This window comes from Danio rerio, chromosome 16 (genome assembly GCF_052040795.2).
Source record: "Danio rerio strain M-AB ecotype USA chromosome 16, GRCz13ab, whole genome shotgun sequence".
Taxonomy (NCBI): Eukaryota; Metazoa; Chordata; class Actinopteri; order Cypriniformes; family Danionidae; genus Danio; species Danio rerio.
This window is the reverse complement of record NC_141036.1, coordinates 24,896,204-24,922,216: the sequence shown is the minus strand read 5'-3', so window position 1 is coordinate 24,922,216 and position 26,013 is coordinate 24,896,204. Positions and strand designations below refer to the sequence as shown.

Below are 26,013 nucleotides of genomic sequence, written 5' to 3'. Positions count from 1 at the left end.
CTAATTTTCGTTATAGTGAAAGTATTGTTTAATTATACCCATTATATAAATTATAGACATGCAATATTGGTTGTTGTTTTTGAACATGTGACAAGAAATGTCATTGAAAAGAAAATAACATAGAAGCCATTATCTCATCCATGGTTAAACCAACAACTAATAAAATCCCATTGTGAATATTATGAACCCCACCACCACCGTTCTTATTGAAGAACACTGAATAGACAGAATAAAAACAAATAATACTTCAAAAAACTGTTTTTCTTCTGAAATAACTTCTTTCCAATGCACAGAATTCCAAAAACTAAAATTAACTAAATTAATCTAAATAAAACCCTGCCTGGGGGATCTGGCAGAACAAAAGTATTCTATAAAATACTAAAAGATACAGCCCTGCTTATCATCTGCCTGCCACAAAACAGACACAAAGTTTTTTTTTTTTTACTTTTTTATGTTTGAAACTGACTTGCTGGGGCAGAATGTGGCTGTGTTGATGGTTTGGTGCTTGTGGAGGATTTAGCAGAACATAGCTGTGCTGATTGAGGGGATTGATGCTTGTGGGGGGTTCACAGACAGTATCAGGAGAGGATGCTTTTAGTGCATGTGATAATACATTACATAGAAGGTTGCACGGTGGCACAGTGAGTAGCACTGTCGCCTCACAGCAAGAAGGTTGCTGGTTCGAGCCTCGACTGGGTTCTCCCCATGTTGGCGTGGGTTTCCTCCGGGTGCTCCGGTTTCCCCCACAGTCCAAACACATGCAATATAGGTGAATTGGGTAAGCTAAATTGTCCCTATTGTATGTGTGTGAAAGAGAGTGTATGGATGTTTCCCAGTGCTGGGTAGCAGCTGGAAGGTCAGCCACTGCGTAAAACATATGCTGGATAAATTGGTGGTTCATTCCACCGTGGCAACCCCAGATTGATAAAGGGACTAAGCCGAAAAGAAAATGAATGATTATGGATAGAAGATGTTGACAGATGTTTAATATCTCTGCCTCAGCTGATTTCACTTTTGTACACATTATACAGTATCACTTTGTTTTATGTGCAGCTCAACTGACTGTAAAATGCTTCAACAAAGAACATGAAGTTTTATTTTTTTGACTGGTGGAGGACCAAGAAATGGCTCAGCAGCACTCTCACTCTTTTTCATGGTGCCCAAATGTATTTGAGGAGTTTCAAGTTAATAAAAAGTGACGGGAAGCTATGCTAAGGTTAACTAGCCTATAGCATGTATCTTGCTGTCTGCAAAAGACAGTAATGTAGACGTACCATATAACTCCCATAAGTGCATACTATTCGACACAACTGCATAAGCATCGTTTTAACCTTTATAAACGAAAGTTAACGTTACTCTGTCAACAGTCTATTGTCTAAATTACCGCGTTAACAGAGCTAACGTTGCGTAAACATAGCACCCGGTTGCAAACTTCAAAAATGCAGCGTCATGGAAAATCCCGAACAAACTCCGCTACAAGTTTATAAACTGCATCTGGAACCCAATTAAGGTACAAAATAGTGATGCAGAGTAGTATTTTTTTCGCTCAGCCGAGCCTTCTCTATCTGCTGCTGTGAAGAAGCTTGTGCCAGAGACCTTTTACCTCCGCCCCGCCCTCCGACTGAGCGTCTCTCTCTCTCTCTCTCTCTCTCTCTCTCTCTCTCTCTCTCTCTCTCACGCACTGTGGTCTCATGAGGAAACGCTGCTTTTTGGCTTTTTGATATAATGCTTTTCTTGCTCCCGAATACAAATAATTTTTCAAGTATTTGTTCGAAATAAGTATTCGTAAAAACACGCTATTCGTGCCTTTCCGAATACCGTATTCGGGTTCGGCTCCACCCTTAATATATATATATATATATATATATATATATATCAAGGGTGTAACGATACACTTAGCTCACGATACGATGTGTATCACAATATAATGTTCACGATTCGATATGTATCACGATATTAGGAATAAAAATTGAAAATTAAACTGAAAAGCAAATTTTACCATGTAAACTATTTTTTATGTATTTCTTTTGTTTTAACTTGTTAAACTGAACCTTCTTTAAGAAAATAAATTAAACAGGCCTGTCTCTGGAAAATAAAACAATTTAAAAACTTCTTAAAAATATTATTGAAATGACAGAGACAAAATTAAGGAACAATTTAAGTAAAGGTGCAAAAAAAATAAGCTTTCTATTCAATTGAATTTAACAGTAAGAGCTAAGGCTTTGCTTGGTCACTTGCGTTTTTTGTGTGTGCAAAAAAAATCCACATTTCCAGGTATTTAATTCATATTTAATTAAATTAATTTAGAGATATCTGTAATTACAATTGTGACTAGTCAAAACTCATTTAGAGATATCTGCAAATATTTTTCAATGGAAGTCAATGGAGGAATATGACTAGTCATAATATATTTGCAGATATCTCCAATCTGATTTCGTACTAGTACAATTGTAATTGCAGATATCTCTAATTGTCATTCTGACAAGTCGAATTATAATTATGACTAGTCAAAATATAATTAGAGATATCTCTAAATATACTAATGGATAGTCAGAACAAAGGTTTAAATGCTAAAACGGCTTGCCATACGTGCACATCTATCAGTCCGCCCTCTGTAGTAACAGCTCACGGTCAGCTCACGTCATGTGTGATTTTGCGGCGGGAACATTATATGAAGACAGAATGATATTTTAGGGTGAATTGTACCTTATAAATACAGTATGTGAGTCTTTTAACACCATTAGGAGGTATCCCTGTCGCTGTGCAAAGTATGTAAATCACTGTGAAGACTTTAAAACTTAGGATGTTTGACCCAGTATGCGTGTCAAAAAGCGGACGAGTCTAAAGCAATGACTGTACAACCGAAATCTTGCCAGACGTCTGATTTTGAGAGGATGGGCCATCCTCTATTTCAGCTCCACTCATCTTGGTCTGCTAACATTACTGCTGCTGCAATCTGAACTTACGTGCGACAGCAGGTGGAACGTAGCTCACATGCAAACAGCTCAACTAATAAGAGAAAACGGACGTCATATCGTAATCAAATCGTCATAACGCCACGATGCATATTGTGACATTTTTGCATCGCAATAAATCGTACAACGATAAATCGTTACACCCCTAATATATATATATATATATATATATATATATATATATATATATATATATATATATATATATATATATATATTAGGGATGTGCGGAGCAGCCGGTATTTGTATTTGTATTTGTATTTGTTGAAGGGGAAAAGTATTTGTATTTGTATTTGTATTTGTTGAGGGGGAAAAGTATTTGTATTTGTATTTGTATTTGTTGAGGGGGGAAAGTATTTGTATTTGTATTTGTATTCGAGTAAAATTCAAAATGGCGCAGAAATATATATTTTTTCTATTACACTTCTAATTTACGTTATAGTGAAAGTATTGTTTAATTATACCCATTATATAAATTATAGATATGCAATATTGGCTGTTGTTTTTGAACATGTGATAAGAAATGTAATTGACATAGAACATAGAACATAGAAGCCATTATCTCATCCATGGTTAAACCAACAACTAATAAAATACCATTGTGAATATTATGAACCCCACCACCACAGTTCTTGTTTAAGGACACTGAATAGACAGAATAAAAACAAATAATACTTCAAAAAACTGTTCTTCTTCTGAAAGAACTTTTTTCCAATGGACAGAATTCCAAAAATAAGCTAAATAAATCTAAATAAAACCCTGCCTGGGAGATCTGGCAGAACAAAAGTATTCTATATAATACTAAAAGATGCAGCCTTGCTATTATCATCTGCCAGCCACAAAAAAGACACAAAGTTTGTTTGTTTGTTTATTTAGAGATATCTGCAAATATTTTTCAATGGAAGTCAATGGAGGAATATGACTAGTCAGTCATAATATATTTGCAGATATTTCCAATCTGAATTATAATTATGACAAGTCAAAATATAATTAGAGATATCTCTAAATATATTTATGGTTGTCTGAACAAGGTTTAAATGCTAAAACGGCTTGCCATATGCACAGTGGCACAGTGGAGATTTCTCTAGTTATATCGTTTCAGTCGTTTGTTATGCAGTGACATGCAGTCAAATATTTCGCCAAACAGTCCTTAGGGATGCGGTGACACGCAGTCAGATATTTTACCGGACAGATCCGCCACTTTTGGCGCGCATAAACAATCATAAAGCCCTCGTGCTGTAGGAAGGAGGAGGTCTGCTGAAGGCGCACAGCTGACGTGCAGTGAGAGGTTTGCGTCTTTAATAAACTACGGCAGTTTGCGATCACTGAACAGTAAGAATGATTAATAAATCCATATGAAACAGTCCCTTAAAAGTCACGTCTCGCTTTCAGTTTCGGCCTTTGGCGCGTTTTGCACTGAGCGTCTCTCTCTCTCTCTCTCTCTCTCTCTCTCTCTCTCTCTCTCTCTCTCTCTCTCTCTCTCTCTCTCTCACTCACTCACTCACTCACTCACGCGGGCATGCACTGTGGTCTCATAAGGAAACGCTGCTTTTTGATAGTGTTTTTCTTGCTCCCGAATACAAATAATTTTTCAAGTATTTGTTCGAATCAAGTATTCGTAAAAACACGCTATTCGTGCCTTTCCGAATACCGTATTCGGGTTCGGCTCCACCCTTAATATATATATATATATATATACACCTCATCAGCACCGGATAGCTCACAGCTGGAACTCATCAGCCAGAGACATAAAAGCCAGCCCCACACACAAGGAAGACAAGCTTCATTCACACATGACTCCCTGCGCTAACGCTTGTGTCTCTCTGTCTCTCCCACAGTGGACTCCAGCTTGTGAACGATCCAGCACCCGAACTCTCACTATCGTTCACCTTCTCCCCGGAGCACTCGAGCACCATTACCAAGAAGAGTACCATATTTTCACCATTTCACTTTGTAAATAAAGCACCCTCCGGGGACTTGTTTGTAACCCACGCTACTGTGTATGTGTTTTTCCCTCTGCCTCGCTACAACTGGTGGAGAATGCGGGCATTGCAGAGAAAAATTCAGAAGAAACACTTACCAGTAAGAAGAAATAACCACTGTATTTTTCTTTGTGTTACAGACAGTCATCCGCTCTCTCTCTCCCACTCACGCTCTCTCTTACTCGGCTGTCATCATCCAGTAAGCCATGTCTCTCGAAGAGGTAGTACTCTACCTAGCGGAGATCTCCAGCAAGCAACAAACCATCACCGAGCAGCTCACAGCCAGACAGGACAGGCTGGAACAACAGCTCCGCCAGGCGGCCAGACACCACCCGATTCCTGCAGTGTGCGCGCACCGCCACATAACAAAACTCAGCGACCTGGATGATATAGACGCATACTTACACACCTTTGAAGTGATTGCCGAGAGAGAATGCTGGCCGAAGGAAAGCTGGGCGAGGGTGTTAGCTCCATTCCTCACTGGAGAAACTCAACGAGCTTATTTCGCACTTGAGACACCCACAAATGAAGATTATAAAGCATTGAAAAAGGAGATATTAGCCAGAATGGGGCTCTACGCAATCAGCGCAGAGCAGCAGTTCTCCCAGTGGACGTATTATGAGAAGCAGCCGGTACGTACCCAAGCAGCTCAACTGTCTCGTCTGGGATGACTATGGCTATTGGGAGGAGATCCCTCGGCAGTCCAGATCGCTGAGAACGCACCGTGGCGACCGGTGGAGGGCACAGCGCGCCCAGGTGGCAGACCAGCGGTCCCCAGCCCAATGGACGAGCCGATGCCCACAGAGTTGACGACACACTTAACCCAGGCCTGGACAGCAGGTTGCGTGGTCCACCACAACATACCTCCCGAAGCTCCCACCCTTAAAGTCCAGCTAGAAGGGAAAACACAAACAGCCACGTTGGATACAGGAAGTGCCATTACTCTGGTTCACCCCAAAACCTTAAAACACCATCATGAAGGTAAAGGTCGAATCCTGATCACGTGTGTACACGGAGATACCCGCTATGTACCTGCACAGAGAGTAACCATCGCGGCTAAACCGGGCAGCTGGCATATCGAAGTCGGGGTGGTTCCAGATCTTCCTGTGCCCCTCTTCCTAGGCAGAGACTGGCCGGAGTTCGACGAACTCCTTGCACACCATCATGCTCTATCGGCTCATCCTAAAAAGAATAGCAAGACACAGGCTCATCGGGGAGCAAACCAGCATTGATGGCCACCGAGAGCGACAGAGGGGGTGAGTCATCAACATCTGCTAATTTATATTTTGATCTGTTTCAAAAGATAACCGCAGGAGGTGACTTTGGGAGAGCCCAACGGGAAGACGAAACGCTCAAACACTGCTGGCCACAAGTGAGAATTATTGATGGTAACGAACGGTTTCCCAGCCCTCACCCCCTCCCACATATTATAGTTCAAAATGGTCTGCTGTACTGTGTCGCAGAGAGGCGGGGGGAAAAGAAGATATTACTGGTCGTTCCAAGGACCAAGAGGGAGATGGTTCTAAAACTGGCACATACCCACCCGATGGCTGGATATCTGGGAGCTGGCAACACAGTGAAGAAAATCCGCGAGCGATTCCACTGGCCCGGTCTGGACGTAGAGGTGAAAAGGTATTGTCAGGCATGCGACATCTGCCAAAGAACGTCTTCCTAATGACCACCCCCCAGCCCTCTAATACCCCTACCCATCATTGATGTGCCCTTCACCTGCATCGGTATGGACTTGATAGGGCCTTTGCCGAAGTCGGCCCGGGGACATGAACACATCCTTGTTATCCTCGATTATGCTACCCGGTATCCAGAAGCGATTCCCCTGAGGAAAGCCACGTCATCGGTGATCACGAAGGAGCTGTTTCTGCGGTGCAGTCGAGTGGAGTGGAATACCAGCGGAGATACTGACCGACCAGGGCACCCCCTTCATGTCCCGGTTGATGGCAGACCTCTGCCATCTCCTCAAGGTTAAACAGATAAAAACATCGGTGTACCATCCACAGACTGACGGCCTCGTAGAAAGGTTTAACAAGGACCTCATGATCCCGTACGTGTTTTTTGGCGTCAGAGAAGTCCCCCAGGCCTCCACAGGCTTCACTCCCTATGAACTTCTGTTTGGCCGCCAACCCCGCGGGCTCTTGGATGTGGCTCGCCAAGCCGGGGAACAGGAACCAGCCCCTCAACGGTCAGTGATCGAACACGTACGGGACATGAGAGAACACATTGAAAATGTGCCCCCCCTCAAGCAACACCTGACCGAAGCCCAGTGCACCCAACAGAGATTATATAACCGGCCTGCCCAACCCAGAGAGTTCCACCCAGGGGACAAGGTGATGATCTTAATACATACCACAACCTCAAAGTTCCTTGCATCCTGGAAGGGACCGTATACGGTGGTGGAAAGGGTAGGGCCGCTAAACTATCGAGTCCGTCAGCCAGGACGAAGATGGGAGGAACAGCTATATTACATCAATCTTATGAAAAAGTGGGTTGCAGCTCCAGGCCACCTAGTCGCCTTCACCGAAGAGAGTTCCCCCGTCGTCCACCTAGGTGAGCAACTCTAACCTAACCAGAAGGCAGAGCTGCAAGCCTTGGTTGGTCAGTTCAAGGATGTATTCTCTGAGAAACCGGGCCGAACCACCATCATCCAGCACGACAGAGGTCTTATCGCGTACCAGAGTCTCGCCGGCTGGCTATCAACGAGGAGATCCAAAAGATGAGACAGTTAGGAATCATCGAGCCATCCCGTAGCCCGTGGTCCAGCCCAGTAGTGATGATCCCCAAACCTGATGGCCCCCTCTGTTTCTGCAACGACTTCAGGAAACTCAACGAGATCTGAGAGTTTGACAGATACCCCATGCCTCGGGTGGACGAGCTGCTGGATAGGCTGGGTGGAGCCCGATTCATCTCCACCATCGACCTCACCAAAGGCTACTGGCAGTTACCGCTCAGCGAACAGGCTAAGGAAAAGACGGCCACACCCGGTGGGCACTGGCAATACCGGGTTCTTCCCTTCGGGCTCCACGGGGCCCCAGCCACATTTCAGCGAAAGATGGACATTTTGCTGAGGCCCCACCATCCATATGCAGCAGCGTATTTGAACAACCTCATCGTCCATTCCGAGTCATGGGAGGTACACCTATCCCGGTTACGGAGGGTGCTCTTAGATCTTCGATGGGCTGGGCTCACAGCTAACCCCAAGAAATGCCACCAGGGACTAGCCGATGCCTTGTGTTCCACATCGGAAGGGGTCTTAGAGCACAACAAGAAACTCCACAACCCACTACCAAGAGCCAGGTACGTGCATTTCTGGGGTTAGCGGGCTACTATAGATGTTTTTTTACCTAACTTCTCATCCATAGCCAGCCCACTGACAGACCTGACCAGAAAGGGGCAGGCAGAGAGGATAAAATGGGACAAGGCAGCAGAAGACGCATTCCGAGCCCTGAAGACGGCTCTCACATCCTCACCGATACTGGACGCACCTGACTTTGGCTTCCCCTTCATCCTCCAAACGGATGCTTCAGACTCGGGCCTGGGCGCGTCCTCTCCCAGGTCCACGACGATGAAAAACACACCATCATGTACGTGAGAAGCTTACCCCCGCAGAGACCCGGTACGCAACTGTGGAGAAGGAGGCCCTGGCAATCAAGTGGGCAATCCTGGAGCTCAGATACTACCTTCTAGGCAGGAAGTTCACCCTGGTGACCGACCACCCCCCACTACAATGAATGGCAAAGGTGAAAAACAGCAACGCTCGCATCACCAGGTGGTTCCTGTTGCTCCAGGATTTCAACTTTGACGTCCAACATCGAGCTGGGGCCTCCCACGGAAACGCTGGCGGTCTCTCAAGGCTCTCAAGGCTATCTGAAAGAGTATGTAAACAAGCCAATAAAATCCCAAATGAATTGGCAGCGTCAGCTTGCGCACCTGATACGCATTTAATAAGATGGTTAGCGGAGAGGGAAGACACGGGTCCGCCTGTGAAGAGTGGACTGCACAGAGGAATCTGCAGGGCTCACCTAAGTGGGGAACTTTACTGACAGAGTGAATAAGCGTAAGTATCTCCCTTTTAGGGAGAATGGCACAGCAAACGTTTTTCAACACCTTAACCGAGTTGTTTCCTCAATCAACAAGTGTTTCCTAATACCGTTGAGGAAACTGGCTCCACTCGCAGATTGTAAAACCTTGCAAATGTATTAGATGTCGCCCAGCCTGCAGCTCTACCAATGTCTGCTAGAGAGGCGCCGTGTGCACGTGCCCAAGAGGATGCAATGGTCCGAGTGGAGTGCCCACGCACTCATATGGTACACGGCTCGCCCTGGCTCTGGTAAGCGAGGGAGATGGCATCCACCATCCAGTGGGCCAACCTTTGTTTCAATACGGCACTTCCTTGCTGCCGACTACCATAACAGATAAAGAGCTGCTCAGATGATCTAAAGCTCTGAGTAGGGTCCAGATAAAATCACAAAGCGCAAACTGAACAAATCAATGAAAATGGCGACAGAGCTTGCCGGCTCACTACCAGGTCTTTAAACAGTGTGGTAGGAACCTTGGGCACATATCCCAGGCGGGGTCTCAGGACAACGTGAGAGTAAGCTGGCCCAAATTCCAGGCACGAGTAATAACCGAAAATGCCTCCAGGTCCCTGACCCTCTTAATCAATGCCAACGTGACCAGCAGAGCTGTCTACAGGGACAAAAATCTTAAAGATACTGAGTCGAGTGGTTCGAAGGGATCTGTATGCAGGCTCGTGAGAACGAGATCCCATAAGGGCATGAGAGGGGGGCGTGGTGGATTAATTCGCCCGCCATAAAACCGGATGATGAGGTTATGCCTTCCCACAGTGCTGCCAGCCACTGCGTCATGATGAGTGGAGATGGCAGCCACGTAAACCTTGAGTGTGGAGGGCGACAGCCTGCTCTCCAGCTTCTCTTGGAGAAAAGAAAGCACAACGCTGATCTGCCAAGTTCGGGGGTCTTCTCTGCGAGAGACACCTCATTTAATGAATAGACTCTACTTCAGGGCTTAGGTGTACCTCGTGGATGGGGCTCTAGCCTGAGTGATGGTATTAACCACTGCAGTTGGTAGGTTACCTAAGTCTTACTTGTGTCTAAGGACCACACGTGGAGGTTCCAAAGATCAGGGCGAGGGTGCCAGATGGTGCCCCGTCCCTGAGAGAGTGGGTCCTCTCTCAAAGGGATCTGCCAGGGGAGGGCCGTTGCAAGGAGGGAGAGCTCTGACATCCAAGTCTGGTTGGGCCAGAGGGGCGCAACTGGCAAGACCTGCTCTCTGAACTCCCTGACCTTGCACATTACCTGCATATTTGCGCATGCTCCGAGGCCAGCTGTGGGCCAGTGCATCCGTGCCGAGAGAACCTTCGGTCAGGGAAAAAAACAACTGGCAATGAGCATTCTTGGGGGAAGCAAACTGATCGATCTGGGCTTCCCCAAATCGCGCTCATATCAGCTGAACAGACTCGGGGTGGAGTCTCCATTCTCCGGGACATAAAGGGTGCCGTGAGAGCACGTCGGCAGCACTATTGGGATCGCCTGGAATGCGAATGGCGCGCAGCAATTTCAGCCACGTATGGAGCAGACGGCGGGCGAGCCAAGACATACATTGAAAGCAATTACCCCACCATGCGGTTGATATACGCCACCGCCGCAGTGATGTCCGTCCTGACCAGCACGAGCTGCTGATCCAACACCGGAAAAAAACAGTGGAGAGCGAGGAACACTGCCAACAGCTCTAAGTAAATGATAAGCCAATGCAACTGGGTTCCTTCCCACAGGCCCGCAGCTGCATGCCGGCAACACACAGCCCCCCAGCCCATGCTGGAAGCATCTGTTGAAACAACAACATGATTGGAAGCCTGTCTTAGAGGCACTCTGGCCTGTAGGAACAAGGGGTCGTTCTAAGGGATGAGGGTGCTGCAACACAGCGCAGTAACAGTGACTCAGTGTGTGCCCACGTGCCATGCGCGTCTGGGGACTCGAATATGTAGCCAGTGCTGAAGTGTTCTCATATGGAGTAATCCAAGCGGTGTGACACCATATGCCGGATGCCATATGCCCCAGGAGCCTCTGAAATAATTTCAGTGGGGCCACTATTTTGCTGTCGAACTCTCCCAGACAGTTCAGCATTAGCTGAGCACGCTCTCTGGAGAGGCGCACTGTCATGGTGACCGAGTCCAGATCCAGCTTGAGAAATGAGATCCTCTGCACGAGCGCGAGTTTGCTCTTTTCTCGGTTGACTTGAAGACCCAACAGGTGGAGGTGCCGGAGCACCTTGTCTCTGTGCATAATCCATTGCTCTTGAGAGTGGGCTAAAATCAGCCAGTCGTAGAGACAATTGAGTATGCGGATGCCCGCAAGTCAAAGGGGCGCTAAGGCACCCTCTGCGAGCTTGGTGAAGACCCGTAGAGACAAAGACAGCCCGAAGGGGAGGACTTTGTATTGCCAAGCTTGACCTTTGAATGCAAACCACAGAAACTGACGGAGGCATGGAGGAATGGAGACATGGAAGTCCTTCAGGTCTATCGCTGCAAACCAATCGTGAGGACGAACGCACTGTAGGATGCACTTCTGCGTGAGCATTCGGAACGGCAGCTTGTGCAGACAGCGGTTCAAAAAGGGCAGATCTAGAATTGGCTGTGACCCACTGCTCCTTTTGGGCATGATGAAGTACGGGCTGTAAAACCGGCTCAATTGCATCCTTCGCAAGGAGGACAGCAATCTCCTCTCGCAAGGCAGGGGCGGACAGGGGGCTGACCCTGGTGAAATACACACCCATGAACTTGGGGGGCCATTTTGCGAATTGAATCGCGTAGCCGAGTCTAATTGAGCGTATGAACCACCGCGAAGGGCTGGCTAACTGTGCTAACCAGGCAGGCAGAGCACTTGCTAATGGACTCATTGCTACAAACGCTGACATACCAGCAGTGGGGCAGTGCGAAGTGGAGCGAAGAGAAGAGATTCTCTTTCACCTCTCACCCAAGCTCCGGAGGGGGGGCTCGAGGGGAAGAAAGAGGGGAGAAAGGAGACCGTCCTCCCAGCGCCTGTGAGCCACTGGCGAAATGCAGTACCTGTGAGCTGGAAGGCATAGCTTCCCAGACTGGCAAAGGAGACACAGAGTTCAGGCTGTCACATCCGGGGAAGTGGAAAAGTGCTCTTTTATTGATGTTTAAAAGTGCTGTTGGAAATGGGGCCCGGCCCTCCAGTGTGATAAAGAGCAAATTCCCTCTTCTCCGGATGAAGTGTCTCAGGGACTTTTCCCGGTCCATTTACCGGACTTAAAGGCACCCTGGGCAGAGGGGGCTGCCTGCTTCAAAGGTGCTCGACGCAGCTCTCATAGGTGGGCGCCCTCGGCGAGGAGCAGCAGATGTGGATGGCTCTGCGTGTGAAGCAGGCTTACAGTTCTGCCGATAGATGACATTACCCATCGATTCAGACAGCTCTCTCACCGCCTTAAATTCCTGGGTGAATTTACCGACAGTGTTGCCGAACAAGCCAGCCTGGGATATGGGGGAGTCAATAAAGCAGACTTTGTCGACTTTGTGCATATCAGCCAGGTTTACCCAGAGGTAGCGCTCCTAGACCACTAATGTGGACATCGTCCTCCCCACTGACACAGAGCGGACTTAGTGATCTGAAGAGCATAGTCGGTTGCGGTGCGGAGCTCGTGTGGCAATCTTGGGTCAGACCCATCCTCGTGCATCCTCCAGGGAGGCAGATAACCCACAGGCTTTGGACGGGAGATGAGGCAGACCCCGCCAAGAAGAGGTGCCACGCGGACAAAGTGCCCCTGGCTGCTCCACCATCAAGAGTGGTGAGGTCGGAGGGACACGCAGCACGGGCAGGAAAAGTTGCTCTCCAGGACTGCGTGAGCCTACTGTGCACCTCTGGGAAGAAGGGGATGAGAGGCTTTGAAGGCTTGGCCCTCTTGTTCTCTACGTAGCACCCATCTAGTCAGTCCGGTCGCAGAGCTGGGGGATAAACCATCATCAACCCCACAGCCAAAGCAGCCCGGGAAAGCACGGCTAACATGTCCGTTTCAGGATCTGTTTTGACAGGTCTGGATCCTCGTCGGACAATGAAAATTTACCCTCCGATGCAGCAGTGGACGTCTGGTCCCCAGTGTCACTGAGCGTAAGGGTTACCATCTGGTTAGACGGATCGCTTCCTAAACTCGAAACTTGGATGGAGCGCTTGGAGGAGCTGGAGATCCGCGAGTCTGGAGGCGACGAATAATCTCCCACTAGAATCCTCAAACCTGCCCGAGTGCCCGCTGCAGTGCAGGGGACAGCTGGGGTGGTTCGCCCTTTTGCAAGGACTAGCCGCGATCTTAACTGCGCAACAGACGACATGAACTGCCCACGACATGAATGACATGAACTGCCCACGGGCATTACATTAACATGCTGGACCCCCAGACATGCAACGCAGTAGGCTTGGGCGGTATCGAAATTTTGATACCGTCAAAACTCCTCCCTATTTTAGCCTGATATTCGGTATTAACGTGCATAATAAAAAAATATGACGTGAGGCTCAGACAGCGTCGCCAAACTGCTGGCTTGTGCCTAAACCATTCAGAAAATGAACACCATTTAAGCGACCTTCTGTTCGCGGTCACATGTTTGTCTTGTTCGTATTAGATATCTGAGCAGGACACTCTCATTCAACACACACACACACAGAGAGGTTGAATAATACTTTAATTTATCAATTGCTTACATTGCCAATTAAAAAAACATCTCAGATATATTCAAAAACATACAAAATTTAAAAATTTAACACCAAGAGATCATCATGTACAACACATAGAGCCTCATTAATACACCAGCATTCATGGAACCCAGCTACATTATTTGTTAAGTTGTAATACGCAAATTCAATTTTTATTCTCGCTGTCACCAAATACAGAAACATTACTTCAGGATCAGTTGCCATCAAACTCATACCTTTATTTTTCCTAGTTTTCCATATTGCTAATTTTGCTGTACCTAATAAATAATTCAATAAACATACTTTCCTTCTTTTTATAAACCTATATTTCAATCCACCTATAAATAGTTTATCTGAGAAATCTTCTTCAAACCTCTGAAACCATATTCTAAGTAATTCAAACAAATTACCTAGTCTTTTACATTTTAAAAACAAGTGCTCTAAATCTTCTCCCTCGTCAAAAAACCAACACTGCCCACCCACTGCTGGATTTAGGTGTGCCACATGTCTGTTCGTAGCTATGGCTCCATGAATAATCCTCCACTGTAGATCAGCAGTTCGTTTTTCTACAGGGAGTTTATACAAGGTCCTCCACCTGTCTCTTACAAGGAAATCTGGACCCAACAATCCTCTCCATTTTGAAACTTTTTGTCTCCTTAGTGACTTTTGGTGTACTACTTTCACTGTTGCATAGTATAGTGCTTTTTTTGAAGTATTATCTAGATTATGGAGTTGAGGAGTCTCCAAATTTAATATTGAGTCCGTGGTTTCTTCTTGATTCTCATCACAAGTTTGCAAAGAAATACCAATCCTTGGAAAATCTTTAGTGTCACTCCAGTCTGATAACTTTTCACTTGTTATGATTTTTCCATAAAAGTTTTGTAATGCCGCAGTAATTTCTGTTAAAAATTGTCCCGCAAGTCTTTTTGATTTTAAACCAGTCACTTCCATAATGGTTTCCACAGATTTCCATGTCTTATTATTCATTAGGTGTCCCAGCTTCACAATCCCCTTCTTTAGCATACTTACTTGTACACTTACTGAGGATAAAAGTCTTGTTTGAATCATGCTATTAAAAAACAAAGGTTCTTCAGGAGCCCAGTGTATGAAATTGTCTTTGTCTCTTTCCACCTTTAAAACATTACGCCACACACAAAACATCTTCTGATAAAAACTTGAAATTGCAGACAAATCCATATCTTCCAATCTCATTAAAAACAGGTGTTTATCTAGTCCAAGTCCACCTGCCCTTTGTAAAATGGCACATGTTGTGGGTGTCCATAACAACTCTTTGTGATAAAGAAATCTTTTTACTGCTTGTAGCCTAAAAGCTTGAATGCGAGATTTAACATCCACTAGTCCATGACCTCCCTCGCACACTGGTAAAAAAATGACTGATGCCCGGACCCAGTGTTCACCACTCCAAAAAAAATTGACCAGCTTCCTTTGTATTTCACATATAATATCTTCCGGTGGATCCAAAACTATACATCTGTGCCACAGTGTAGAGGCTACCAGATTATTGGCAACTAAAACTCTCCCCCTGTATGACAACTGTGGTAATAGCGGTTCCCATTTAGACAATCGGGCAGATACCTTATCCAGCATACCCTCCCAATTCTTCATTCGATATTTATCACTACCAATAAAAACTCCTAAAACTTTAATCCCATCCTTACCCCATTTCAAACCCCCTGGTAACTTTGGATATCCCACCTCATTCCACTGACCCATAATATACCCCTCACTTTTCTCCCAATTTACTTTGGCTGAAGATGCTTTTTCATAAGTTCTAATATTCTTATTTAAACTTCTAATGTCTTCCTGCCCGGTGATAAATACTGTGATATCGTCTGCATAAGCAGATAAGACCTGTTTTACAATTTCACCTCCATTTTTATATACAACACCATTTAAATCTTTCCTAAGTTTGAGTAAAAGAGGTTCAATCATTAGACTATATAGCTGTCCAGACAATGGGCAGCCTTGTCTGATTCCTCTTTCAATAGGTACTTGTGCACTCAAAGCCCCACCAGCCTTAACCATTATAAATACATTTGAATACAACAGTTTTATATATGATAAAAATTCTTCACCAAACCCAAAGTTTTTTAAAACATTAAAAAGATAGCCATGGTCCACTCTATCGAAAGCTTTTTCTTGATCTAATGATAAAACACCAAGATCCTTACTTGTAAGATGACTAAAATCAACTACATCTCGTAACATAAAAATGTTGTCAATAATTGACCTATCTGGGACACAATATGTTTGATCATTCTCAATCAGGAATTGTAAACAATGCATAATTCTATTTGCTAGACATTTTGACAAAATTTTGTAGTCCAAACATAATAATGACACAGGTCTCCAGTTTTTCAATGAACATAAATCCCCATTTTTGGTAACAATGAGAGAACTGCACGTCGACAACTCAAAGGAAGCAACTTTTCTTTAAAACAGCTTAAAAATACTTCATATAAATCCATTCCGATTTCATTCCAAAATTGTCGATAAAATTCAACCGGCAGTCCATCTATTCCCGGAGACCGTCCATTAGACAATTGCTGCATTGCCTCAGTTAGTTCTTTGAAAGTAATATCTCTGTCCAACAACTTTTTTTGTTCATCTGGTAATCTTGGCAAGTTCTCGAGTAGTTCTTCCGCACTTTTAATGTCACATGGTTCCTTACTATATAATGTTCTATAAAAATCAACAGCCATCTTTCGTATTTCCAATGTATCAGAAGTAATAGTCCCATTTTCCCGGCGCAGATGATGTATCTGTTTCTGTTGAGCACTTTTTTTTTCTAAGTTGAAAAAATAAGAACTGGGAGCATCCATGTCTTTAATGGAACAAAATTTTGCTCTTATCATTGCTCCTTTTGCCCGTTCATACAAGAAAGATCCAAGTTCTGCTTTTTTCTTTTTCAAAAAGTCTTTCTGCACATTTCCAGGATTATCCATAAGTTCTTTTTCAAGCTGCACAATGTCTTTTTCCAGTCTTTGTATTGTTGTCTTAATTTGTAAGGAAGAGTTTAAAGTATAGTTCTGGCAAAAAACTCTTATCTGTGCTTTGCCCACCTCCCACCATTGACTAAGGCTTTCAAAAGAATCCTTTTTCATTTTCCATTCATTCCAAAATAATATAAATCTCTCACAAAACAAAACATCTTGTAGTAATTTTGTATTAAAATGCCAATAATATGCACATCTTGACATTTTTGTCATATTAAGTTCTAAACCAATCATATGATGATCCGAAAAAGCAGTAGGGGAAATAAAAGCCTTTATAACCCTGTTGTTCCATATTTGTCCCACATAAAAACGATCCAATCTTGCACCATAGACCATATTATTTGTCACTTTAACCCATGTATACTGTCTTTCCTCTTTATTTCTTAATCTCCATATGTCTACTAACCCATTTTTCTTCATTATTCTGGATAAAACTAAACTAGATTGATTATGAGGTTCTTCACCATTTCTATCAACAGTAAAATCTGTTGTACAGTTCCAATCTCCACCTAAAACAATGCAAACACCTTCTTCTACTCCTTTTAAAAACTCATTTAATTTCATAAAAAAACTCACCCTTTCTGACCCATTATTTGGGGCATAAACATTAATAAAACCAAACAAAAAGCCTTCAATTTCTATTTTTGTATACAAGATCCTACCTTTTTCAATTTCTTTTACTAATAATATATTAGCATTTAAATTTTTGGAAATTAATATTGCAACTCCTGCACTATTATTTGATCCATGACTCAAAAAAAGTTTTCCACCCCACCACATATCCCATTCTATTTCGTTATCACAATCAGAATGTGTTTCCTGTAAAAAGGCAACATTAATCTTTTTTAATTCTAGAAATTCTGAAATCACTGCCAACTTTTTCCTATCTCTACCCCCATTAATATTTAAGGAGCCTACCCTCAATTGCTCCATAAAAAAATGAAAAAAAAGACAGGACAGAAACAGAGCCAGAAACCAAAAAAAGATAGACACCCTGTGCAGCTTATACATTTTTTACTTCTTTAATTTACGAGGTTTTCCTTTGCGCAGTTTTGTTAAATGCTTTCTCAACCGAAATCTCTTCTGCTTACTCAACTCATCAAGGCTTACTGTTTTCTGAAGCAACACAACCGAAGCAATAAATTTATCCACATCTGGGAAAAAATCCTCAACCTCAATCACTTTTCCAAAAGTTTCATCTAGAAAATCATTTATTTCCTGTAATGTATACAATTCTCCCATAACCTGGGGACCAAAATCTGAAATATCTGAACAAGCATCATCATCCATAGTCTCATTGTCATTATTCATTTCAAGACCTTGTGAATTTTCAAGTTGTTGCTCAATTTCTTTTTCTTCAGTCATTGTCTCTACACCTGCTCCACTACTTTCTGCCACAATCTCGTCATCATCATCATCATCATCGTGTCTCGCTATTTCTTCGACTGTATTGTTCTGGTTTATGGAAACCACAGGCCCGTCATCAGTTCTAACACTACCACTGTTGCTATCAGCAACATCACCATCATGCGTTTCATTCACAACTCGGGGTTGTTCCTCCACTACATTTGTGTTAATATCACGGTCTCTGTCAACAGAATGCTGTTCTATATTTTCATCAGCCTGCACTTTATGAGGGCATTTGGCTTTTTTGTGTCCTAAATCTCCGCATTCAAAACACTTTAAACTTCCAGTGCTAGCGTACAGCAAAAAAGATTTCCCTTCATGCCACAGTCTAAATGAAACGTTCAGCTCTGGTTCATTCAGGAACATAAAAACTTGCCGTCTGAATGATAACACGTGCTTTAAAGCCTCATTTTTGCATCCAAGAGAAATCATTCTAATTGGACTAGCCAACTTTCCATAACTTGCAAGAGCTCGTTCAATTTCAGCATTCTTTATGAACGGTGGCACGTTTGATATCGTTACACGCGTTGTCGGCGTGACAAGCGGTGAAACAGTGATATAAGCGCCACTTACCTCAACACCCGTGCTTATCAAGTGATTCACCAAGTTTTCTTCCTTCACAAAAATAACGACTGCCTTATTCATGCGGGATGCAGAGCAGATATTTTCATATCCTATTTGCTCTCCGGCTGCCAACAGTACATCCTCCACGGTCACTCCAGGTTCAGCCATACACCTGACACCGTGGCGGAGAGATAGAGACGCCGCGCCCTCCGCAGGTGAGGAGGCCATCTCTTCTCTTCTCCGCCACACCAAAACTACAAACAATAACTTTTTACTTACGTCTTCAATCCACTTTACTTTCGTTTATCACTTTAATAAGAGAAAAAAAAAAGAAAAGGAGGGAAAATCAGACGCCCTCTCACCGTGTTCACCCTCGCACGCACCCGTACACTCCCAGCATGCACCGAGAGAGAGAGAGAGAGAGAGACGCACACTCTCTCTCTCTCATTCACACACATACACACACACACACAAACAAATAGCATTCATGCGGATGCGCGCGAGCTTGCTCGCTCGCCTGGGAGCGATATTGTTAGACTGCAAGCCAGCAACTTTATAAGCACCGCTCTGGACGACCAAATCCAAAGAACGCCAGGCAAGGGAGAAGCTCAGCTCCACCGTCCGTCGCCGCGTGTACACACTCTGGACCAGAAGACCGCTCTCCTTCGCTCGAAATCGCTGGATATCAGCAGGAGAAACCCTTATCGACTCTCTCAGAAGGCTGTAGAAGTCTCTGAAGCGAAAAGGATGCCTCATCTTGCTTTCGCTGTGCTTTTATGCTAAATTGATTGCAACAAGCATCAGGTGCGCAAGCTAAGGCTGCCAATTTAGTTGGCATTTCATTGGCCTGTTTACATACTCTTTCATACGATTGGCTTTCTGAACGAAATCCCCATACATGGATTAAAAATCCACTATAGCATTGAAGTTCCCCATCCAAAGGGGAACCAGATTTCACTATCGTTCAGGTTTTAAAACTCCTGTAGTCTGAGCCCGGCTCTAGCCCACCACCACCCCCTTCCTCATGGAAGGACATCTGTCATCGATAGGTGATACCTGACCATCAAAGTCTTATCATTGCTGAGATGTGTGATTCCCTTGTTTCTCCACTCCACTCTGTAAAATACAAAGACAACATAAATAGAGAACTACCTGCTTGTTCAATACTATCTATCTATCTATCTATCTATCTATCTATCTATCTATCTATCTATCTATCTATCTATCTATCTATCTATCTATCTATCTATCTATCTATCTGCATGTGTTCACTATCACAGTGTAAAAATGTGAATATATAACTTAAAGTATTTCATGAAGTTCATTTGATATAACTTAAAAAAGTAAGGCAGTACCTAATTTATTATGATGTACTTGTCATTATTGAGGTATTTCCCTGTTTCACCCCATACTCCATGCTAATCTGCCAAATAGAAAGATATCAAGTCTTTAATTAATCTTAATACATTTCTTTGGAAACTAACTCCATTGTTCAGTCTGTTCAAGCAATTCTACCTGCTTTCTGAGCTCCAGGTTCTCAAGTATATTCCTTGTTAGTCTCTCTTCTTCTGCTCCACTCCAACTTGCAAATGACAAAAGCTGCGACCCAAATGGACACATTATACACAATGTACTTACACACTTACACGCTCAACGGAATAGTATATGAATGTAGTGTCGTCCCAAGTAGAACTCTACCTGTTCTCCAGCATTTTTTAGTTAAATGTCCATCAATGCTCTTGTGAGTCTCCCTCATCTGCCTGCTCTCTCTCCATCACCTGAAAAAAACCTGACACAGACTCTGCCAAAGAGAAAGATGTCAAGCTTTTAATTCATCTTAATACATTTCTTTGGAAACTAACTCCATTGTTCAGTCTGTTCAAGCAATTATACCTGCTTCCTGAGCTCCAGGTCCTCATGTATATCTCTCACATTCCCCTTGTGAGTCTCCTTCTGTTCCACTCCAACCTAAAAAAAGACAAAAGCTGCATCCCAAATGGTGTATTATATACTATGAACTTATACACTATGTACTTACGCACTTACACACTCCACAGCATAGCATATAAATGTAGTGTCGTCCCAAATAGAACACTAACGTTTATTTACTAACTGTTTACTAGATGATGTTTGACGGTTGCCAAATTAGTTAAACAAATGATCAAACTACCAAATATTACCTGCAATCAGTATAACCGCATTCACCATCAGGAAGCAGCATACTCATTCTCCTAGGAGAATTGTGCTTTTATAATCCAAAATTAATAATTAAACGCAATCGCCGTATAGCCCCGCAAATGAGCAAAACTGCGCCCGTTGAGTGCGGGAAGTGTCCGTCAGTCCACATTTCTTTTTGACGGTTATATAAGTGCATCATCCAGGAATTTAAAGTGCACTTAATCTTTTTAGGATAAAAAGAATACTTCAGTGTGAACGCACTACACTAATTATACTACAAAATGGTGTAAAATAGTGCATAAGTATGCGATTTAAGATGCACCTAGACAGAACCGACAGAGCCCTCTTCTGCCTGCTCTCTCTCCATCACCTGAAAAAGAAAAACCTGACACAGACAAGGCCTAATTACTATCTATACCAACCATCACTCCTTCATCTTGGAAGGACGTCCATTGATGCACCCGTCCATCAGATTTAAAAAAATAATACAAAAATTCTGACCATCCAGTCTTTACTGAGCTGTGTGATTCCTTTTTCTCTCCATGTGGTCCATTCTAACCTGCAAAATTACCATTCTTTGGAAGTTTTATCTAACATTGTCTCCAGTCTGGCTCTTTGTTAAAACACACACACAAATAATAATTTGCTGCTCTACGTAAATACTCTACTACAAGATGACAAACCCTAAACTTAGAATAGAAAAATGTGTTTCAATAATTAGTGAAACTGTAAATAAAACAAATAACAACAAAAAGCTGCAAATGCTGAACAGGCTGACAACATAAACTACAAATAATATTATAAATAATAATCCTGTGATCTCCAGTATCTACCGTGTCTCTCCTAGGGTGGTGTCTCCTAGTTCCTCATCCGGTCTTCATCCTGTTCGCCATCTGTGGTATTCGTCACCAGTCTCCAAGCCTGCCCAGTCAAATATCCAGTTTATGTTCATTACGATGTTATCATCGGCATCAAAACTCACCTGCTTATACTCACCTGCCATCCAGTATAATAACATTGTTTAAATGTCCACCTAAATCCAGTCTCTTAGGAGACACTCTGTAAAAATTAAAATATATATTTTTTTTTTATGTTTTATAAAGTTTTTTTTGATTCAACTTAAAAATGTAAGGCTGTACATAATATACTTATCATTACTGAGGTGTTTCCCTGTTTCTCCACATGCTCCACACCAATCTGCCAAAGAGAAATATATCAAGTCTTTAATTAATCTTACTGCATTTCTTTGGAAACTAACTTTATTGTTCAGTCTGTTCAAGCAATTCAATTTCTGAGCTTCGGGTCCTCAAGTATATCTCCACCATTCCCCTTGTGAGTCTTCTTCTTCTGCTCCACTCCAACCTGCAAAAGACAAAAACAACACCAACAAAGCAATACCTGCTGCAATGCTCTAGTGAGTCTCCATCTTCTGCATGCTCTTCATTAGCTGAAAAATGAAAAACCTGACACAGGCCTATCTAACTATTTATACCAGTGGCTCTCAAAATGTGGTACATCGGGTTCCTTCTAGTGGTATGCGAAAGAATCACTGAATAATCCTTTAAAAAATATATGAACACACTTTAACTCTTTGAAGAGTACGATAACACTGATCTGATAAGCATTAGCCATTCCCTGTACTCTATCATCACATGCTAACAATCTAAAAAATTGTGGAACTCTCAGGAAGATACGCATTAGACTGCTTTTGCAGACCAGTCCTGTTGGCATTACAGTTTCTGCAAACTCAGGAATTTCCCTATACTGCATCATTGATAAATAATTATAACAAACATGTTAACGTGTGTTCGTAGTTGTGTAACATAATGCGTGTTTCCGATATACTTTATAACCTAAAGTCATTTGTTTTGTATATAGCCTAGCTATGTGACTTTCAATTTAGTTTATTACCTCAGATTTAAATGAATCTGGATGTGATTTAAATGGTGCAGAACATAGACTCAAGCAAATTAGCCATTTTTGAAGCTTGGAGAAACACAAAAGTTAATGTTAGGCTTTGTGTGTATAGGTGGCATACCCGCGAACCTTACCCAAGTCGGCCTGAAAACTGTGGTCGGGTGCACAGTTTACGCAAACTATGCAGTTTACTTAAGATATTATCTTGATTCCACCAAATCATGGAAATGCTGCCCATATGACCAGATAAATCACGTATAAAATTGGTCAAACAGTGTATTTATAATTTCTGTTTTTCTCTGTAAGCACATCTAAACTCTAATTTAAATATGCAATTGTCAATCATATATTTAAAATACAAGTTAATGTTTAGATTTCAAGGGGAGGCCGGGGATAGTTGTAACACTTCCAAATCTCTAAAACCAGGAACTAGTTACAAATCAGTTGATTCACTTCACACATGTTCACATTAGTCCTCATACCACATATGAAACAGTACAGTCCTGTGAAAGACAGCAGATATTAGACAGGAAAAACTACATTTGAGCTAAGAAAGTGATATTTTTTTTACTACAATAGTTTTTTTTTAAAAGCAATGCCTGATTTGTAATAAACCCAAGTAATTTGTGTGTCTGTGTGTGAACATATTTAATCCACATTTTTGGTGATAATGTTTTAGCTGTTAGCTGTAAGGAGAGCAGATTGATGACCACATAACGCTGGGTCAGTTGTAACAACAAAACCTTTGCTAGAAATATCTGTGAAATGTTTCCACCAAACCCAAGCAGATTTAAAACTGTATTTATATAATTTAATTTCAGTATTTCTACAACTCTTGAAAGAAAAAGTCAAAGTAGTTTGAGCTCAGTGTTTGACTTCTGTGCGCACACACACAATTAGAGTTCAATTGTTGAAGCGGATGCACATTTGCATATTTTATTCAGCTTTGTAACAGACACACACACATAATGCTGAAAGCTCAATGATGATTAATAAGCTTTCAAATGCATTTTTTGGCCATAATTCTTATTTTATAATGTTACATCTCACCCCGGTGGAAATCATAATTAACATCTCACCACAGGGTGTGTTACAACTATTGCCGACTGTGGAGTGAATTGTAACACTGCACTCCTCCTGTTTGAAACTAAAGAGTGCTTAGATTTTTGTTTGTTCTGCAAAAATAACTTACATGCTATTTAATTCCACACAGTTGTAACTCAAGATCTCAAAGATTTATAGAGAAATGTATTAGTACAACTATCCCTCTCTAGTCTCCACCATAAAAGTATGTCATATATGTACATGCTACATCTCAAAATGTATCAAAAATAGTTTATATATAATATGAATATGATGACATATAAATTTATAAAAGATCTAAGCTACTGTATATTTCCAGGTTTTGATGAATATAGGCTACTATATAGGCGAATACATGACTTTTAAGTACAGCATATGATTATTTTTTTTTCTTTTTACGAAAATGATAGATTACATTAATTAAGTTTTAAACGCCATTCTATTTAAAAGTGAGCAAAATACAGTGTTAATGTTTATATTATTTATAATATTTAAAGTGATTGACATTATTGTCATGAATAAATCTGCCTTGTTTTTGAACTGTGCAGAGCTGTAGCTGATTAATTAGGCTTACTACGCCACTATATTAAGGTGGTACTTGGAGACAAAAAGTCTTCCTGAGGTAAAAAAAAATTGAGAACCACTGATCTATACCAACCACCCTTTTCATCTTGGCAGGATGTCCATCGATGCACCCGTCCACCAGTTTTTTTAAAGAAATTAAATTTCCAGTCTTTGCTGAGGTGTGTGATTCCCCTTTTTCTCTCCATGTGGTCGATTCCAATCTGTAAAATACAATAGAAAGATTTCAAGTTATTAATGAATCTTATTACCATTCTTTGGAAGTTTTATCTACCATTGTCTTCAGTCTGGTTCTGTTCTAACACTAACAAATAATATTTTGCCGCTCTACAAGATGACAATCTATAAATTTAGAACAGATAAATGTGTTATAGCAATTACTGAAACTGTAAGTAGAACAATTTATAATAAAAAGCTGCAAATTGAACAGGCCGACAGCACAAATGATAAATAAATAATACGACAGTAATTTGAAATATATTGTGTTAAAGCTGACAGCATACATACAATACAGCCGCATTTTGCACTACGCCACCGTATAAACCCATTGAAAACAAGTCGACAATATAGCAATCTGCAATTCCAACCAACATTAAGTCAATTTTACAGCCTAAACGATAAAGTACGTAGAAAACTCTAATCAAATAATCTGAACGAAATAGTAAAATCTACATAAAATACAACCAAATACAATAATCTAAAATTATACTTTTATAAAGATCTTTACATACCGCTAATGTCAGCGAAGGCAAGACACTTAATGCAGGTCGCACTAGTTTCTCAACGTCATCGATTGTTTTTCGAACACATTCTTTTTCAGAACGCCACTGACTGCGGTAACCACGGCAACGTCACCGCGCCGCCATATGCAATGGCCTTAAATGTGCAGTGCGCGATTTCTGTAAAGCACTGTAATAAACAAATTAATTAATTAAAAAAAAATTAATAATAATAAATAATTAATTTATTAGTAATAGTAAACCAATCTGTATCTAACCTGTATGTCACAGGTGTCAAACTCAGTTCCGAAAGTAGTCACAACAGTGTGTCTAAAAATCTAGGCTTAATCATTATATAATAGATAGTTTAGATGTAGTGTACAATAAAATAATACACTATATCTGAAAACATTTAGTAATTCTAGCAAAAAGAATATGAAATATTAATAACACAACTATTACACTGGTAACACTATTGCATACACCATTTGGCTAAATGGGATGTATTGTATATAGTATATAATTTAAAAAATATACATTAATTAATTTATTTTTTAAGGTCCTGGTGATGGGGTGAGTAATAAGTGTTTTATGTGTTTTAAAGATATGGAAGATATGCCAGTGTCAAATATGAAGTTCGGCTCAGAACCTCTGTGCAGACAGTAAAGTGAATTAAAAGTAAAGTAAATTATCATAATAGTAGTACAATTACAACATATTCAAGAATAAAAGCAGAATATAGACAATAACAACAATTCCTGTGTAGTGAGTAGTAATACAATAAAATATCTACAATGTAGCAAGCTGTATAATAATAATAATATAAATAATAACAACTATATAGTATGTTA

At 41.9% G+C, this 26,013-nt stretch overlaps 1 protein-coding gene and 1 long non-coding RNA gene across 3 annotated transcripts in view; both read right to left on the bottom strand.

Moving 5' to 3' along the window:
- Positions 1–26,013, bottom strand: part of LOC101883647 (uncharacterized) — a 713,507-nt gene that overhangs the window by 179,511 nt on the left and 507,983 nt on the right. The gene's annotated exons all lie outside the window — the stretch shown is intronic.
- LOC147840262 (uncharacterized) lies at positions 13,675–19,088 on the bottom strand. Its single transcript, XM_087286949.1, has 2 exons — positions 19,046–19,088; positions 13,675–18,937 (listed from the first exon to the last, which is right to left on the bottom strand). The coding sequence occupies exon 2, from the start codon at positions 18,909–18,911 to the stop codon at positions 17,727–17,729; it is 1,185 nt and encodes a 394-aa protein (XP_087143075.1). The 5' UTR covers positions 18,912–18,937; positions 19,046–19,088; the 3' UTR covers positions 13,675–17,726.